The sequence below is a fragment of the Populus trichocarpa genome, chromosome 14 (assembly GCF_000002775.5).
Source record: "Populus trichocarpa isolate Nisqually-1 chromosome 14, P.trichocarpa_v4.1, whole genome shotgun sequence".
In the NCBI taxonomy this organism is placed as follows: domain Eukaryota; kingdom Viridiplantae; phylum Streptophyta; class Magnoliopsida; order Malpighiales; family Salicaceae; genus Populus; species Populus trichocarpa.
In genome coordinates, this window is record NC_037298.2 from 6307725 (window position 1) to 6326203 (window position 18479).

Sequence of the window (18479 nt, forward strand, 5' to 3'; positions counted from 1 at the left end):
AAAACAAGAAATACAATAGCAGTGTACCCACACTACATTATAGGGCATTTTTTTCTTTTAAAAATGATGTTATGTAGTGCAAACACGTTTTTTTTTAATATATATATATATGTGACTCAAATCATAGATTGGGATTGAGTTAAATAAGTTGGTTTTGTTTTAATTGGATGATAAAAAAATAAATAAAAACAGTAAATTGATCAAATTTAAAAAAAATAATGATAACATGAAAAAAAATATTATGTAAATATAAAAAATCTTTATGAAAATATTTTAATATCTTTGAAAGATAATGTTAAATTTTTTAGATGAGAAAAAAAAACATTATTATAATATGCTAGTAAAAGTGCAAATGAGTTTGGATAGGGTTTAGCTTTTGTAAATGTTTTGAGGCAAAATCTATACAAGAAAACTCGGACTGACGTCTCTCCCAGCCTACAAGTGTTTGGGCTGGCAAGGTATGTAATTTTATTGAAGCCAGGCTTTAACTTAAAAGGCGGAGGCCCAAAACGGGGCTCGAAGCCCATTTATTTCCAATCTCTGCGTGGATCCTATTTCTAGTCTCTTTGTGTGATGATTCCAATTGTTTTCAGTTTGTTCAAAATTTCAAATAACAATATAACAGTAAGAAGGTGAAGCAAAAGAAGAACACACACGAGAAATTTAAGAGTGTTCCAATACTTATTACATATTACCTCTGAGGAACTCTGCAATTTTCCAAAACACCAAGCATAATATTTCAATATTTTTCACCCCAATTATTACAATCTAATAATGAGTTGTCTAATACTTAAATTACAAGAACAGCAATGGTATTCTCCAATTCCAACAAACCAGATTTCTGTCATGTGAAGAATCCATCCCCAGCAAAAACTTCTCTACTGACATAATTCCAATTTCATATACCTGGATTAAAAAGCAGAACTCGAAGCTTTGGTATCTGGAAATTTGGACATTCTTCTTTATCTTTTTTAGACACCTGGTACCTGGAATTTAAGGGCCAAGAAAAACTCTCCTTCTCAGTTTGAAATGCAGGTGTCATGGTCTGCGTGTTCAAGAGTGGGTCATGAAGGACACGACCTTACTGCACAGTATTAATTTACGGGCCCATGAGAATGTAACTTGAGGTGTCCTTGTTTCTTCATCTCGTTTGCACAGCCAACCTCGCTATTTTCGTTGTTGCTGGGTCTTTGTAGCGGAAGAAACGAAAAAGGAAAGAAAACATTCAGCTATTTTTACATTTTAGAAACTCTCTTTATGGTATGGCATGTCGAAATAAGATTTTGTTCTTCCCTTTAACAAATAACAGAAGACACTAAAAGGGCTCGAGCATTGATAAGAATGATCGATCTTGCTCTCATGACAATTCGTCTGTCTATCCTGCCAAATATTCCTTTTTCTGCTGCGAAAGAGACACTGCGCTGATCACTGTAACATGTGTATGGACACGACATGGGGATCTTCTTAAAAATAAATTGAGCAATCATTACAGTAAATGTAAAATTTTTAGAGAATAATGTCGTTTAATTTTTTTACTGAAATAACATGCTTTTAGAATGGTTTAAAAACACAGAAACATGATATTTAACTAAATATTACAGTTAAAAACAGTGAATCAATTATTATTTTGTAGCGGTTATCAACAGTGAGTGACATTATCAACCATTTTTTCATTCTCCTTCTCCATAATTACTAGAGACTGTAATCACCAAGCCCTTCACTTCAACTCACGGCCAGCAACTCCTCACCACCAGCAACACAAAAGGCTCTCATTCTGCAGCCGACAGCCAACATTTCAGGTGGTATTAGCTCGGGAGTTGAAGACAATATATATATATATATATATTTTTTTTTTTCGTCGTCTAAAACAAAATCATTCACGCTTTTAAATTTTAACTGTTGCAGCAAAATCCAAATAGCAACTTGTCACTTGGCATCGTTGGAAAGAACGGATTATGTTGCCACAACTTTCCCATCAACCCCCTCCCCCACACCACCACCAACAAAATTCGCTTGGCTCGGTATAAAGATGGTGAATAAATCATTATAAAAATTGATGAAATGCTGCAGCTTACATATGGTACTCGATTATCACTCCAATAATGGGATTCGGATGGAATTTGATGGCCAGTTCATGTTTTGCATTAATGGGATATTTGGGTTTTTAGAGTGTGTATAATAGCGATTATTTTTTAAAAAAAGTTTTGTTTAAAAATAAATTAAAAACATATTTTAAATAAAAAATTAAACTTTAACAAATTTTCATTTCAGCTACAACACCAAACCCAAACAAAAAGGTAAGATAATGATGAGGGGTCATCCCCTCACACACAGAGGGGGATAAAAAAAGGAAATTCTCCATAGTTCATAGATTTTAGTAAGTGATTTGGAAATTTACAACAGAATTGACAATGAACTCAAAGTAGAGAGATTATTTGATAAATTTCAAAATTAAAAAGGACTAAACATACAAAATTAATAAACACATAGAGAAACCTATGATTATCCGGTATATATGGGATGCGGGAAAACAAATTTGGAATTAAAATTTAAGTTAAGCTGTGTTTAGTAATTAGAGAATACCTCGTGCTTATCATCTATTTAGCAAATAACCTCGTAAGAGATGTAATAAAAAGGAGAGAAAGCAGATTTTCTTCCTTGATTTTTAAAATTCAAAATTTTAAGTTATTAGTTATTACTGTTTCATCTGCTTTAAGCAAGACGCCAAATCCTTCATAGTTCTTAGCGCGACTCAATAAATAAATTTATTAATTTTTTTAATATATTAAGTCAATGTGAAAGATGTATTTTTAAAATTATCCCATTGATAAATAATATATAAATTAATCTAAATATATATCTTATTGTTATATAAAAAACAAATTCTCTAGTATGGAGCTATATATAAAGCATATATATATACATCGTCCATTTACCTCACATTTTTTATATCAAACTAATTAAACTCTCTTTTTTATATTCAGACAAATCATCTCTCTACAACTAAAGAGAATTTGAAATCCTCCACCAAATCCATCATAACACATAAGAATGAAATAATTGTATCGTTTTAAGAACTATGATCAATACTTCATCCTAAAAACTGCTATCATCATCGATTCATCAGCGTAGCTTCAAAACTGCGGCATATAGTCAATAAGCAACATAATCATAATAAGCTTGAACGATAAAAATATGGTTATGGACATATATACTAAAAGTGATAGTAATCCAATGCAATTCGCCCAGTCGTACGTCTTTAACACTCGCATCAAGTTTTATGATATTGAATGCGCTTAATTTTGGGAGACTCCAGCAATATATTTAAAAAGAAGAGTAAATCAGAACCCATCTCTCCTATTTTTTTAATGGGAGAAGGGAAAGAATATTCGTGGGGATGGTCCAAACCCTAAACGAGAATATTTTGGGAGCTGTGGCTCCCTTCCTCCGGCTCTCCATTACCGTCACCGCTGAATAATTAAACATATAAATTCCATTACACGCATTGACAATAAATCTCGTATTCTTTATTGGGAAATAATAAAAAATAGTCAATTTAAATACGGGGAGCTGCTTTTATGTTTCCTTCCTCCGTATGATTATTTGAGGACAATCATGTATATATAATAGCAGTTCAATGTCAATGACAAAGCCAGTGATGAATAATGAGGCAAATCACAATCACTTTGGCTATAATCTTGTGGCAGACTACATAAGCGAAGCCCTACATTAATAACAGAAAAGAACATAAGAGGGTGACAAGCACATTTCCTAACAAACTGTTACAAACTTATTAAAAGGCGTTAGGAATGACATCTCTTTTGCTCTCTTCGTCGACTGGCAAACCCTTCACCGTGTCTCATTAGCCAAAATCTCTCTATTTCTTCAGCTTTGCGTCCTGGAATTCGACCAGCGATCAAAGCCCACCTGCAATATAAATCGTGACTGTTTACGATGATTTTACAAAACGGAGAGCAATATTTTCCCCGTTTTTGCACACACACTGACAGACAAAGCAGCTAGCCAATGTAATTTTTTTTTTTTATCAAGAATCAAATTCATTCTGCAGGCCCCGTATATATGCTTGTGGTTTAATTACTTATGAAATGACACTACGATTGCTTATGATCCAACAAAAAAGGGAGAAGTCCCCAGATGACCAGTTGGCTGAATAGAAAGGTGGAAAGTGGAGTTCTAAAGCGAAATTAACCGTTGTTTGCATTAGCAAACATTAAAGGACATTTTCTGGGTTTTACCAGAATACTTATAGTTAGGCTTGAAAGGGAAAGGAATCATGGCCCAGCTACGTACTAACGAGTTAAACCAGAGTTAAGAGTTAAAGCCACTGAAGCAACATGGCCACAATCAAATACACTGAATATGAAGGGAAATTGGTTACATTTCACATAATGAGAATGTAGATCACCATAATTATAGCAGCAAAGCTTCTTTTAATGAGTGCTTAAATCGTTCTGTAGTGTCATCAGAGGGAAAAAAAAACCTGCATTACACGTGTAGGAGGATATTGGTATATATAGGCATTTTGTAAAATGCCTTTGGAAATTTCCACAGGCATCATCTTACAGTGCCTTTCCAAAACAATTTCCATTTTTTATGAAAAATATAAGTGATAATTTTCAACTAACTTAATAGGGAGGGTGAAACACCAAATGAGATCATTCTAGACCATGTTGGATTCTGTAGGTAGAAATTTAAACGATGACCGGATACATCGCATAAACCTTTACCTTTGATTTTCTACATGAAAAATACCCAAGACATTCTAGAAGGCAACTCACTCTCTCTCTTTCTTGTTTTTCTTTTAATAGAAGAATGAACTCTTCTTAGCATGGGAGAAGTTCACGAATTAAAGTTTATTAACCTTAATGTTTATGATGATAGATTAACATGTTAATTTTATATATATTATTTTTATCTAAAATACATGTTTAAAAAAGATCGAAAGCAAGGATCTAACATTTTCAAACTCGGTATCTTGTTGATCCCAAATTAATGTAAAACCGATGATCTTTTTAGAGCTCTTATTAAGCCATAAAACTTTGTTTGTTTTTTTTATCATAATACTTAACATAAAATATTAATGTCAAATATATTTATCTTTCTATATCCCTAGATGTATAAAAATATTTAAAAACATCTGCTTTTTATTTCTTCATAAATGATGTGTGATAAATATTTATTTTTTATTAAAAATATATACGAGATATTCAATTCTCTTTAATGCTATAAATATAAGATGACATCCTAGTTTTTTTTTCCCACAAATAAATAGGTTTCATGAGCTATAAAGATCATATGTATATTTTAAAAAACTTATGTTAATAATTTTTATTTTTTATTGTACATTTATTTTCAAAGTTTCTTTAAAAATATCATTATTTTTTTTTCTAAAAAAAATACTTATTTAAATATTAAAAAAAGTCCTAAATCTACAAAAAAAAATAAAAAACTTTATATCTGTAAAAGTAAATAACGAGACCGTAGCGCTGACCTACCTACTGGGGAAATTACCTTCCCATTTACACTAGCAAACAAAACTACACGGGACCCATCAATTTATAAGATCCAGGGGACAAATTAAGAAGAAGAATGGGAACTTTCCGGTTTGCATTCCAAAAAATAATAATGGATAATTATAAAAACCATCATATAGCATTAATAATATTACTTTTTTTTTAGTAATTTTATAAATTATATATTTCATTTTATATTTTATATGTTCGATAATAGTTTATATTTTTAATAATATATTTTATTATGATTTTTTTTGTATGATTGTAAAATACAACTTATAAAAATATAGAAAAAAAGTAAAATTTATATCAGACTGATTTTTGTAATTATCCCTAATAATAACAAAGAGCAAGTTTCTTGATACGTTGCTTCTTTACCTGTCCCCCACCAGATTATGCATTCTGTAAATGAGATCTTCTTCTTGTTCTGACATGTTAATGAACTCCCACTCAATGCTGCTCACCTCTGCCAAATTATTACAGAGCAGGAGTGGTGAATTAGCTAGAAAGAAAAGGAAGAAACTGTAAAGAGAAATCAATGGTCTCGCGAGAAATTAGGGTTAAAAGATAAAATAAAAGGAAGAAAGAAAACAGGAAACGTGAAAAGGAAAAGAAGAAGCAAGCGCTCTTAAGCTTTAAGAAGAAACAGGAAACGTGAAAAGGAAAAGAAGAAGCAAGCGCTCTTAAGCTTTAAGAAGGTAAAGAGAACCCACAAAGGGAATTGGTCCGAGCAGCAAACAGGAAAGAAATAAACCGGGAAACCGATGAAATATGAAATGGTTCGAGCAGCAAACAGGAAAGAAATAAACCGGGAAACCGATGAAATATGAAAGACCATAGCAGGTATAATTCTTAAAGTGAAGGAAACTGACCTTGTTCAGAACAACAAGATGTAGTCTTGGCTTGCTTCTTGCGACGCCTATCCATTTTGGTCTTACTTGTTTCAGGGAAGAAAGAATTAAGGAAAGAAAAGACACCAGGAAAGAGACGGGGGAGCTAGGCGAGAGTACAGGAGAGCATATTAATTAATAGAAGTGAAAGAGCTATATATCAATAGTTTCCCAAGAGAGACGTGACAAATAGCAGGGGAGGAGAGGAGAGGGATATTAAATTAAGTTATGGGTAGAAATGCGTTATACGGGCCATATATATATATATATATAGCTAGGGAGATCGAGTCCTACCAAACAAACAGATCGGAATTGTTTGACTTGCAGTTGTCCCGGTTGAGGGCATATGCTGGAGTCATGGTTCCACGGTTTCGGGCACTTCTTTCGTTGAAAACACACCTATACCATTACCGTCCATGAGAGAGGAGCGCTTTAGCTCGCACAAGTTTGTCTTTTTAAAACACGGCTGGATTTATGCAACTACGACGGAGTTTCTCGTTTTGTCTACTGCCTTGTTTTAATGTCTATTTAAGTTGTTTTTTTTTTTAATTAACTAGGTATCTGGATAGTTTGTATGTACCTCTAATTTCACAAACCCTGAAGTTAACGATCATTTAGACCTCCAATAATTATGAGAGGATTCAAACTCGTGATCATTGAAAAACAAATCTAAAATCTGACTAGTTGAACTACCTATATGATTATGATTATTTAAGTTGTTTCTCAATATTGTTGGTTAGTGATTCACTCAGCCATACTTTCACTGTAATAACCCTATGTCTCTTGTGATATCATTATTTGTAGACATATGATGCAATGAATTTTACGAATTGTTTTTAAAAGAATATATGTAAATGTTGTGGACGTAATACGTGCAGCTGAAATTAAGTTTGAGGTATAGCTTTCATTCATGATCTCAACTTAGTGACTAAACAATAATAATAATAATAATAATAATAATAATAAAACACCGTTGAAAAATACCATGAAGACACAAGTAAATTGCATAAGAATGATGGTGGTAAGGGTCTAAATAGAGAACTTTTCAAAATTAAGTTCTTCGAAAAACTTTTTTAAGCTAAAAAAACAAACATAGAGAACGAGGAAAATATTTTTCCCAAAATTAAGGCGGCCTATATAAAATTATGATGTACAATTTATTATCGGCACCGAAAGGACAATGAGCTGAAGTGAAAGTTGATGTGCCTTTGTAAAAGTAGACCCTGGAGCATGCCTCTAGCAGAGATTTGCTTCTCTTACACACAAGGAACCTTGTATAATTAAATAATGAAATTATTATTAACAAAAGCTACTTTGTTCCCTTTTCATTTTAACAGCGTGTTTTTTTTAAGTTTCTTTTTTAATATTGGATTTTTCTTTCCTGATATTGTAATTTGGATTACAAGTTTTTTAAATTAATTTGACTTTTTTTATTGAGCTTTCTTTAAAGTTTATTTTTTAATATTTAATTAATTTAGAATCACGTTTCATGATTTTTTTGGTTTACTTTCTATGAGATTATCGTGGTTTTATTACCCAAATCACAAGGTTGGTAAATTAATCTGGGTTAACTCTAGTTGTTTTTTATTGATTTTTTTTTAATTTCATCATTTAACAATAAGTTGGTTGAGAATTGGACTTCATAATTTATTTTAATTTTTTTCTTTAAGGTTATATCGGTCACATGACTCTGGTTGTGGGTTTGACAAATTAACCCATATCGACTAAAGTTTTTTTTTTCTAGGTCTTTTTTTAATTTCGACCTTCAACACTAGGTAACTAATTGATAATTGAATTTTATAATTTATTTTGATTTACTTTATATAGAATTATCCTAATCTTTTGACTCGGGTCATGGATTTGACAACTAATTCGAGTTAACCTTAATTGATCCAATATGTTTTCGTCCCAATATTTTTTTAAAAAATATATATTAAAATTTATTTTTAGTCAAAGTTATATTTAGTTAATTTTATCTTTGAACTTTGATTCGTTTAATTTAACCATATTATTATTTTCAATTAACATATAAACTGATTAAATAGTGCAAATTAGGAAATAAAATAAAAACAATACATTTTTTTTCATAGCATCCTCCAAAAAAGCACACATTAGTTGAACATCTTCTACTCTTTATATATATATAACTTGTTTTTATTTTCTTTTTCATCCATACATCCACAAGATAAAAATAAAAAACATAACTTTCCCTTATCTTTACGAACCAAACAAAAGAAATTTTATTCCACCAATTTCTCTTTCATGATCTCCATATAAATGGTAAAGGAAAGGGACTGCAAGAAAGTCCACTAACAAAGTGTACCTAAACAGGCTAGAAAACAAAACGACGGGCTTAAATTAAACCTAGTTCACCCACGTGCTCTCAACCTTCCCCAACTAAAAAATCTAACGCCATGAAATTACGAATAAAGTTTGCCTTTGAAAGAAGACCGAACTCCGAAGAGTTCTTGTATATTTTCCCCCTATCAATCATTTTATTTTTAATTTTTTCCTAAAATATCTCAGCTTATATTGGGCTTCCCATAATATCCCTTAATGTATGAAAATATTACCTTTACCCTCGTGAACATTAAATTATTATTCTTTTTTTTTCTCTGCCACTCCAGAATTCTCACCTCGACATGGAAATAGATAATGAATACTCCATCTGTAAAGAGCTCTGCACATCTCAGGTAATAATGCGTCGCATATTCATCTTAAACAGAAAAAACAACGCCAGATTTTAAGCAAAACACAATAGAGGAATTGAAAACATTAAAATGTAGAGTTGTAGACTCTTAGTTGGATTTCAGAAATAAATAAATAAAAATAAAGGAGAGCAAGAAGACAAATCACTAGGAGCCTCCATCAGCTTTCAAGCACTCTCAGGTGTTTTGAGGCAGCCAAACTTTATAAAGTTTAGCTATTAAAAATAAACTAAAGTTCAAGGACTATATCGTAGATCTGAAAAAAATCGGAGGGGCCATGACCCCTCACGGTTATTCTAAGCGCTGCCCTTGGGATCTTAATCATTCTACACATATTCTAAAGAACAGCAAAGGAGTTTAATTACTAGAATACCACATCAGTTCATAAACTAGGAATTGCTGTGACTTGTCTTTTGCTTTATATTTTTAATAGATAATTTCAAAATGAAAGAAAGTATCAAGAAACGGGAAAAAAAGACAAGATTCTAATCAAGGAAGAAGAAGATAAGAAAGGATTGGGGAAGAAGAAGATGCATGCCGACAAACTCAATAGTCTTCTACTAACCTTACATGATGTATCTTGTGTTTCTCGTTGTGCATTCATAGTATTTGATAAAATATCTAAGAGATAAGTTGTAAATATGTGATACTTTAACCTGCAATGATACTTTAAACATTAAATCAACTATAATGGTATTTTTATAATATTTTCGTTGTTGATTGAGTTTCTTGTGCTTGACACAATATGTAAAGTATTATAAAATATATAAATAGTAAGATGTAATGTATTATTTTTTAAAAAATAATGGTAAAGTGTATATTAAGGCACTCAAATATCAAGGATACTAAGATAATTCTCTCTTAATATTTAAATATTTCAGTGATATAAATAGCATATATAAATAGTAAGATGTAATGTATTATTTTTTTTAAAATAATGGTAAAGTGTTAAGGCACTCAAATATCAAGGATACTAAGATAATTCTCTCTTGATATTTAAATAGTTTGGTGATATAAATAACATAATTACTGAAAAATAATATTATTAAATATGGTTCAGCTCAACAAATTCACGTGATAACTCATCGATTCAAAACCTAGTTTAGATTAGATTTTATATTGAACTAAATAATAGTTGACACATTTAAACTCGGTTACCTGTGTTAGAATCTGGATAAGATCTAATTTGATTTTTATTTTAATTATTTATTAAAATAATTTTATTTTAAATTAATCAGATAAATCCATTCAATTCATGAATCGAATCTTATCCCATAAAGGGTTTTGTAATTATGTCAAGTGGCATAAGATGGCACGCACAGTACTGCTTTTGGAGCTATACAGTTGATAGTTGTTGCGGAATGAGCAACCGTTGTCCTAGCCCGCCTCCTAGTGGGGTTAATGCAGCTACTGTGTATAGCTCCTTCCAAATTTGGAGTTAGCTTTTATAGCCTCGTCGTAGCATTTGTTGCAGAATAGTTTCTGCCAGCATTTTCTATTATAATGAAGCGTGTAACACAACACATCTGGGAAGCCATTGATGATCAGAGCATAGCTAAAACCACCCTCCTGCCATAAATTTATTAAACGTTCAGCGAAACCACATTTACTGCTGTTAATCAAGATGGTTCTGACAATGGAACCGCATCAAGAAAGATAAATTATTCATCGGAAAGGACACCACAATTCCATGCTAGTCAAGCGTGAGATCTCAGTCTCTGGCACCACATTTACTTTTGGAAGAAAGAAACAAACATAGGCACTGAGTTTTCACATGAGGCTGTCCTGTTAAAGGGATAAGAAAGGCCAAAAGGCTCCAAAAAGTATGCTTTATCAAGACCCATTTGATCTTTATCGACGACAGTCTTCACCAAAAACACACACTTTCCATTACTCCAAACACCAATATATTCTTGCACGTTCTAGCTGAACTACCTGTCTTGTTGGAACAGAGAGGACAGCCACCGGCCCGTTATATAAATCTGGCTTTTGAAAAGTTTATATTGCTTTTGTAGACTCTCTGGAGATGCACCAAGAACATTGATTCGAAGATAAAATGCAACGTTCAGTTGACATTTTCTTTTATTCAGTGCTTTACATCTCATTGCCTTTGTATTCAACTCATTCTGTTAGTTGATGCCCTTGTCTTCGAGAGCCTTTCACCAAACTTTGTACAGACCAGATGGTGCAATTCTCTACATCTTATTCCTCAACAGAAGTGTTCGATATTGACCTGATAATTAAAAGGAACTTCGATATGCGTAATGCATGAGGTACCGGAAGTAAACTCAGGTCAAGGAAGAGGGAGGAAAGCTATTTGATTAACATGTTTATCAGTCGAAATTAGTAAAACAAAGTTGAAGTTGCCGAAGACAATCACAAGAATTTGGCTTTCTGGACACATTGATTCACGTTAACTATAAAATAATATTATGCAGCCTGATTTAAACGGGTGTTGTACAATATATGTTGTTAAAATCACAAGTAAACTCATATAATTTTATAGTTATGGTGCAAAATCATTTAAAAACTCGAAAACTAATTATAAAATCATACATAAAACCAGTAAAAATGAAGTGAAATTCATGTTTTTACTTCCGGTTTTACGTTTCCAAGAGAAACACATGCTGCAAAACAAAACGTTGCCAGTTGCCATCCATACTTAGAACCCTATCTCTTCAAAGCAGCCGCCCCTCATCTATCTCTTCCCCACCATACATGCTCATTAATTTACCCACCAGGCTGAACCAGTGGCCCCTTCATCCCTTCTCCCCTATGTTTTTTTCAGCCTCTACAGATCGCTTTCTACTTCTCTTTGGACTCTTCCTCCTCCCCCACCTCTTCAAGTCCCAAGTTGTAAGAACTCCCTCCAATTAAAATCTCCAATCATATCTTCTAATCTTCTTTTCTTGTGTGCCTTAGTTACTCGATCCTCTCTTGTTTTCCTTGATAAGTTGGAATAGCAGGTAAAAGGTGTCGGGTATCTATTGGCACTATTGTTGTGCTACAAAATTAATCATTATATTTTCGGAGTTGCTGATATATACCACTACTGAATGATAGCTTTCCATTACTTCTGCTACTGCTGCAAATGCTGTGTTACTTGAGTTGTTTATGTTACTTTTTAAATGCTTGGTACCTAATGTAGCTTTTGTGTCGGCTTTACGATTATATTATTTTTGGACCCACTCTTTCTCAAAGAGGTGTCCTTTTACTTTTTTTTTTTTTTTATAGCCTGTTTTGATATTAAGATTAAAATAAGACAATCCCACCTGAACTAGTTAGATCTAAGGATTAGTTTCTGTTCATTTTATCATAGTTAAATTAATTTGGTCAAAACCTAAATTCAATAATATAAAAAAAAAACTTTAATTTTATCTTTTTTTAGTTATTTTACTACACAAGAAAAAAACTTGTAGACTAATCTGTTTACCCGGGTTTTATATTAAATTAGATCCCAGATAATCTGGATTTATCCGATGATTAAGGTAAATATTATTTTATTTCATCGATGCTATCAAATTTAAAAAAATCAACTATAGGAAGAATTTATATATGTGAAAAACGTTGTGCAACCAACATGTTCTATCAATAATAGGAGAAAAGCATCCTCTGCCCATCAAGATTTCGATCCACAAATTCTAGATAAAATGGAATGGTATCGGGAAATAAATCTCCAGGTGCAATCATAGCGACTTGTAAGCAACAATCCGACGTCATTCAATCCTATTCTCCTACCAAAATTTTCATTCCAAATCCAAGACGAGACACCCAATATTGGTTTCAAAAAAGTTGGTATATTCTTATTAGTTTTAAAAATACAGTGGTTTTGAGATTTTTTTCATGAAAATAATTTTTTTTTATTAACGTATTCAGTTAAAAAAAACATTTTACAATTGTTAAAGTAAATTAATAAAAAATATCAAAATAATATATTTGTATTTTATATGATTAAAAATTGAAAAAATATAAATATGATAAAATAATATTAAAATAGGTTGTTTATCACCATTAAGAAATTAAATGCACCTATGGCTCTAACTCAAAAAATATAAATTTAACATGTTAAAACTTACTTAGTTGTGATGTATCATCCTAGAGTTTGCCTCGTCCCATCAATTTTTTTTTATAGTCATTTTCTTAAAATAATTATTTTTTTAATTTTTTAAAAAAATATATATTAACTAAAAGCATGAATTTTTTTTTATTAATCTTAAATTTTTCCCGTCTACATTCATTCAGGATGCTTTAACTTGTGACCTGTACCACGACAACATGCGTCTCTATCAATGAGCCATGACACAATTATTATAAAACAACTAAAAAAATATATCAAGATGCTTTATTATTAATATAAATAATAAAACACGATAAAAACCCCGTTTCATTCATCTGAATAGACCATGAAATTTTGGTTTAAAATCAGTGTATTTACTGCAGTACCAGCATGGGAAAAGACGACGTGGAAGGAGAGGACATGTTAGCCATCATTGAGGCAAAAAAGATCTTCCATAGGCAACAAAACTCGAGTCCTGTAACTTTTTTTAGATGAATCACACATAATTGAAAACTATTAGCACAAGAAATTGCAATGATAATTATTTGAAACACACATGAAAGAAAGGTTAAAAGGGCTCTCAAGCAACCATAAAACTCTGGAACTAACAACCAAACCACAACGCTCTAATCTTAAATGAACCGATCAAACCCCACTTTTAAAGGGAGGTTCTAATCTTAACCACAAGGCTGAGATGAAACGGGTGCCAGCCAATTTGTGATTCCCTGCACTTCATTTTACGTAGGCAGTTCGTCTTGCTGGAGTGGCAGGGATCAGGAGCTACCTCAAGAAATTTCTAGCTAGTTACACAAGCCCACCCACAAGATCTCTGAGCAACTTGAGGTTCCAATTTTCACATCAAACAAGCAACAGAAACAACAGGATAAATGGCTATTTATAATCCTCATATGATTTGTGGATTCTAAGGAACCATTGACAATGGGATCTGCCTTCTCTGTAGTCTAAAGTATCATGCACCACATTTACTGTGGAAGTTAAATTTATGGAAGGTGCCACATCGCAAAAGGTGTGATGAGGTTGCCAAAGATGTGATGAGGGTGGAGACTGATTCCTACTTCCTAATAATACATCATAACACCTACTACACGACAAGAAAGCAGAGGCTGTCAAAGAATAGCAGCGTAATTACACGTCAAGGTGGTGACAATCAGTGATGCTCTTGTACTGTAACACTCTCACCAAGGTCGTCCCTTCCCTCCAAGCCGACGGGCCAACTCAAAATCCTTTTTCACTGAGGGAAGAAAGCAAATAAAACGAGTTTCTTTACTGAATAGCATATATAAAAATTCTGAAGCAAGATTGAATGGATCTGAACTGGACAAATCTTGACCGACTTCCTAAAACTCACAAATCAGCATACATAGATAATTTCAAGCGTGTAAACAAAATTTGGTGTGCATCTACACTGAAGATCATTAAACAGCATTTAGTGATATCTAAAGACCACTGAAGTAAACCTGATCAAAATTCTATCTAAATAAAATACATAAAAGTGCAAAGTTTTCCCATAGAATTTGAAGAAAAGACAAATGCTCATGATCATAATAGATGTAGTGAAATCTAACTCGATGTGGCAGAGATCACTGAACTAGAGTTGATCAAAATTCTACTATAATGAACAATTAACTCATGAAATTAGAGGAGAAAAAATAAAAGGAAAAAGGATGCAGTTATAATAGTTGCGTCAAATCTCACTCACTTAATGTAACCCGTTTTGCATGAATTGCACAGAGCATTCCATCTTCAAACAAATGAACCAAAAAATCCTCTGCTGCCTACACAAGTAACAAAACAATAACTGGCATGCATCAAGATCTATTAGCACAACTACATGAAAAGTAGAACCAGAGCAGAGTAATTACTACCTAGAAGTTCCATTTTCTAATAAACTATCAGTGGTTGTAACAACTACATGACTGAACTATTGGAAGGTGCTCTGCTGTCAAAGCTGGTTTGGGGGCTCTGGTCCGTAATAGCAACGACGTCTATAGAAGTGGCTTTGCAGGGTCTGGTTGGGGTTTGGGACGTTTTCTTTTCAATGACATGATGGGGATGGTTGTTCCTTGTGATTGTTCTCTTAGTTTGAGTGTGTAGGGCCTTTGGTCCCGTTTCTTACCAAAAACTACATGACTGTACTGAACAATACTACAGGTGATGCCAACACTGAGAGGAGATAGCATACTCTTAAACTGAAAATGCAAGTACAGTGAAACTTCTGAAGACAGGTATAGGTTTTTGCTGAAGCATGAAAGTAATGAAGCATACTACTGGCATGCATATCAGAGAAATGTCACAAAATACCTCCTGAATTGCAACTAAAGCTTCAGCAGTCCAACGGTTCACTTCTCGGGAAAACTCCTGAGTAATCATTCTTACCTGCAAAATGATAACGACCACTATCACATCCAATTAAATTTCAATGAGAAAATCATATGCACAAAAGGTGAAAGCATAATGTACCAATGGGCATTGTTAACAGTTGTGGAATCTCAATGTCATGAATAAATAAGCAACGGGTGACTTCAACAAATACATACAGAAAGAGAGAAACAACAGCAAAGTTACTAGACCATAAAATTGGAACAAGTAACAGGTGAATTTAACAAATACATTGCAGGGTTACAAAACCACAAGAGAGTGGGGTGGTTTTAAAGGTTCTAAATATTGGTGTTCTTTACCAAAAAGATGATCTTGTTTTTTCTAGAGTAACCATCTAATTTTGTTTGTACGAGCATTCAGAGAGATCCAACTTCTTTTCTGATTGAAAAAAAAAATCTAAAAACTCGTTATAAATAAGCATCCAATTGTGCCAATGAGCTGGTAGCTTAATGGTACTCTTGCATTTAATTGTACAGAAAGTTTTCAATCAGGAACAATCATCTTGGGAAACACGAAGAAATTTGGGGACACAGCACAAGGAGGAGAAAAACCAATGGGTTGTGGGATGGTCACAAATAGAAACAATAATATGATGAATAAGATGAATCAAATGCCAAAAAATATTCCATAACAGCAAGAAACATTAATATGCACTGCAAACATACAGAAACTTCATCAGAGCAATGCAAACGAAGAGAGTAAAAAATTGTGAGATTAAATCACATAATTCCAGTGCATGCTATTCACCCATGTAATTCAATCCTGACTGGAATATCACAAAAATAATTGTGACCTATATAGCTCTGGGAACCAGCATCATATCTAGCCATTGATCATATAAACTCGTATGCATGTACACAAACATTTTACAAGCACATATATATATGCAAAGAAACTCACTTGCATGAAATGTTCGATTGTTCAACACATTTTTAGACAATCTGAGTTTTACCAAGCCAGGCTTTGGATATAATACTCTTCATGGAGATCATGCACATAAAACTAGCAAATCAATCAAATATTTTAAAACATTCCATTTATTCTAGGATTACCAAATTAAGAGCTGGCTCCGAAGAGTTATCAAGATGACAAACACAAAGATACCCAATTAAGTTGGATTTGACAAGCAGGTAATGGAACAATTAAACCTGACATCCAATGGTTGATTTAACAAAATAAACTATAAAAAAAGTTACTACAGAGAGTGCTCACACATCGAATAAAGCTAGCAGCTGGTATGAGTGGCCTCCAAGTTTTCTGATATTGCCGAATTTCACGAAGAGCTACTGTTCCTGAACGGAAGCGATGCTTTTTCCTCTGCCTTTGTGTGGATGAACCTTTTACAAGTATTAACAAATAAAGAGAAAGCATCCCAGAAAAAAACACATGCCAATACAATCAAGTTGAACGCCTCAACCTAAAAAAAGAAAGAAATTTCACCCCCCAACCAAAAAAGTGGAGGAAGAAACTCACCTTGTTGGCCATTTGCTTGCGGTCTTGTTCTCTGCAACCAAAAAAATGGAATACGAGACTATTAAACAACGAAGTAAAAACAGTAACATTTGAGATTTAAGGCAAGAGATAAACAAGATAAGTATACTATTCTCGGTTTTCTCATTCCTTTCTCAACAAAACTTATAGTTAAAAAAAAAAGTTATTTCGAATTTTAAGATTATTTTCTTCATTTCTTACCCATTTTTTCCTTTACCGAGGAAATTAAAATAGTAGCAGAAAATAACAAATGTAAATATTAAAAAACAATATATGTATATATAATCACAATCTTTTTTTTAATCTAAAATTTCTCCTTCCTGGGGGGTTCCACGGCTAATTACCTCCAGCTTATGCTAACTTATTTTTCTACTTTTTCTTTCAAAATCATACAAAATGTATAAAAAAGCTCAAAAACAAAACAAAACAATTAGTACACTTTCGTTTCCCGCATTTTCTTAGCAACCAAACAGGCAACAAAAAAAATATAAAAACAAATAACAACAAAACCTGGAGAAAAAGAGAGAGGGAGGTACCGACGATGTTGGCGTTCTAGGTGTAGATGGTGAGGCATCTGTAATTTCACAAAGGAAAGCATAAATAAGTTAGGGTTCATGAAAGAAAAGGGGGAAAATCGAATGCATATAAATACAACAACAACAACAACAACAACAACAACAAATGCATGTTTTATACAGTAAAACCACATAAACTTCTGCATTTCTTCATTTTTTAATTATATAAATAGAGAGATCTAACCGGATCTCTTCGGGCTTCTGGCTCGTTTTCGAGCAACTGGATGTTTCGTTCTGGCCATCGATGAAGCGTGTCTGTATTTAAAAATAAATAAATAAATAAAAATTTAGCCAAAAAGTAAGGATTGTTATTCTTTCTAGTTTTTTGCCGCTCTCTTGGAATTTTTGAAACGCAGCCGGTCTCCTGTGTGTCTGTCTGGCTGGCCAGGTAAGGGAGTGTGTGTAGGGGTGTGTTCGGTTTGGGTTGAATGGGTTTATGAGTCTGAAACGACTTCGTTTCTTTGAACATACCCTTGTTATTTAAAAAAAAAAAAAATCGCTGCGTAACAGTCACTGAAAATGTACCGTTACAGCCCAAGCACAAAAGCCAAAACAAAAGCAAGCTGCTAACAATCAGTAGAAAAGTAATTGATTAATACTAATCTTACATCAAGTGACGCTAGTGAATCCCGTAAATGTAATAATGATTGTATTTATTCAAAAGCAGAAACAAATTTCGATAAGATTAATATTAATTCCCCAATAAAAGAACCTAAGATTACATCGAGTAATTTCAGTAGTTCAGTAATCGTCATCTCCACCACACTTCAATTATTTTTTCTTTTTCTTTTTTAATTGTGACTTCTGATTTGTTCTTTTAGATT

The 18479-nt window shown here is 32.7% G+C and overlaps 2 protein-coding genes across 4 annotated transcripts; both read right to left on the reverse strand.

Moving 5' to 3' along the window:
- Nucleotides 1-3599: 3599 nt before the first annotated feature.
- On the reverse strand, nt 3600-6898 carry LOC7494140 (MYB-like transcription factor ETC3). Of its 2 annotated transcripts, none has more exons than XM_024584929.2 (3): nt 6407-6898; nt 5913-6036; nt 3600-3927 (listed from the first exon to the last, which is right to left on the reverse strand). In XM_024584929.2, exons 1-3 carry the CDS (start codon nt 6459-6461, stop codon nt 3804-3806), a joined length of 303 nt encoding a protein of 100 aa, XP_024440697.1. In that variant the 5' UTR covers nt 6462-6898; the 3' UTR covers nt 3600-3803. The 2 variants fall into 2 exon arrangements, with proteins under 2 accessions (XP_024440697.1, XP_002320853.1); XM_002320817.4 differs by having other exon boundaries at nt 5913-6000; nt 6407-6892.
- Nucleotides 6899-14061: 7163 nt separating this feature from the next.
- Nucleotides 14062-18440, reverse strand: LOC7494141 (histone H3-like centromeric protein CENH3). 2 transcript variants are annotated; one of them, XM_024585107.2, is made up of 7 exons: nt 17840-18440; nt 17617-17654; nt 17063-17093; nt 16802-16926; nt 15512-15586; nt 14910-14985; nt 14062-14441 (listed from the first exon to the last, which is right to left on the reverse strand). In XM_024585107.2, exons 1-7 carry the CDS (start codon nt 17895-17897, stop codon nt 14386-14388), a joined length of 459 nt encoding a protein of 152 aa, XP_024440875.1. In that variant the 5' UTR covers nt 17898-18440; the 3' UTR covers nt 14062-14385. The 2 variants fall into 2 exon arrangements, with proteins under 2 accessions (XP_024440875.1, XP_052303179.1); XM_052447219.1 differs by lacking the exons at nt 14062-14441; nt 14910-14985 and adding an exon at nt 15671-15730 and having other exon boundaries at nt 15506-15586; nt 16804-16926.
- Nucleotides 18441-18479: the final 39 nt, after the last annotated feature.

Bases quoted from the DNA above. Each gene is read 5' to 3' on its own strand.
- LOC7494141 (XM_024585107.2), bottom strand. From the start codon at position 17,897: ATGGCCAGAACGAAACATCCAGTTGCTCGAAAACGAGCCAGAAGCCCG. The intron at 17,655-17,839 runs GTTAGATCTCTC...GTGAAATTACAG, and splicing joins CAGAAGCCCGAAGAGATCCG to ATGCCTCACCATCTACACCT. The intron at 15,587-16,801 runs GTGAGCACTCTC...ATCATTTTGCAG, and splicing joins CTGCTAGCTTTATTCGATGT to GTAAGAATGATTACTCAGGA.
- LOC7494140 (XM_024584929.2), bottom strand. From the start codon at position 6,461: ATGGATAGGCGTCGCAAGAAGCAAGCCAAGACTACATCTTGTTGTTCT. The intron at 6,037-6,406 runs GTCAGTTTCCTT...TTTTCTTTCTAG, and splicing joins ATCTTGTTGTTCTGAACAAG to CTAATTCACCACTCCTGCTC. The intron at 3,928-5,912 runs GTAAAGAAGCAA...TTTATATTGCAG, and splicing joins CATAATCTGGTGGGGGACAG to GTGGGCTTTGATCGCTGGTC.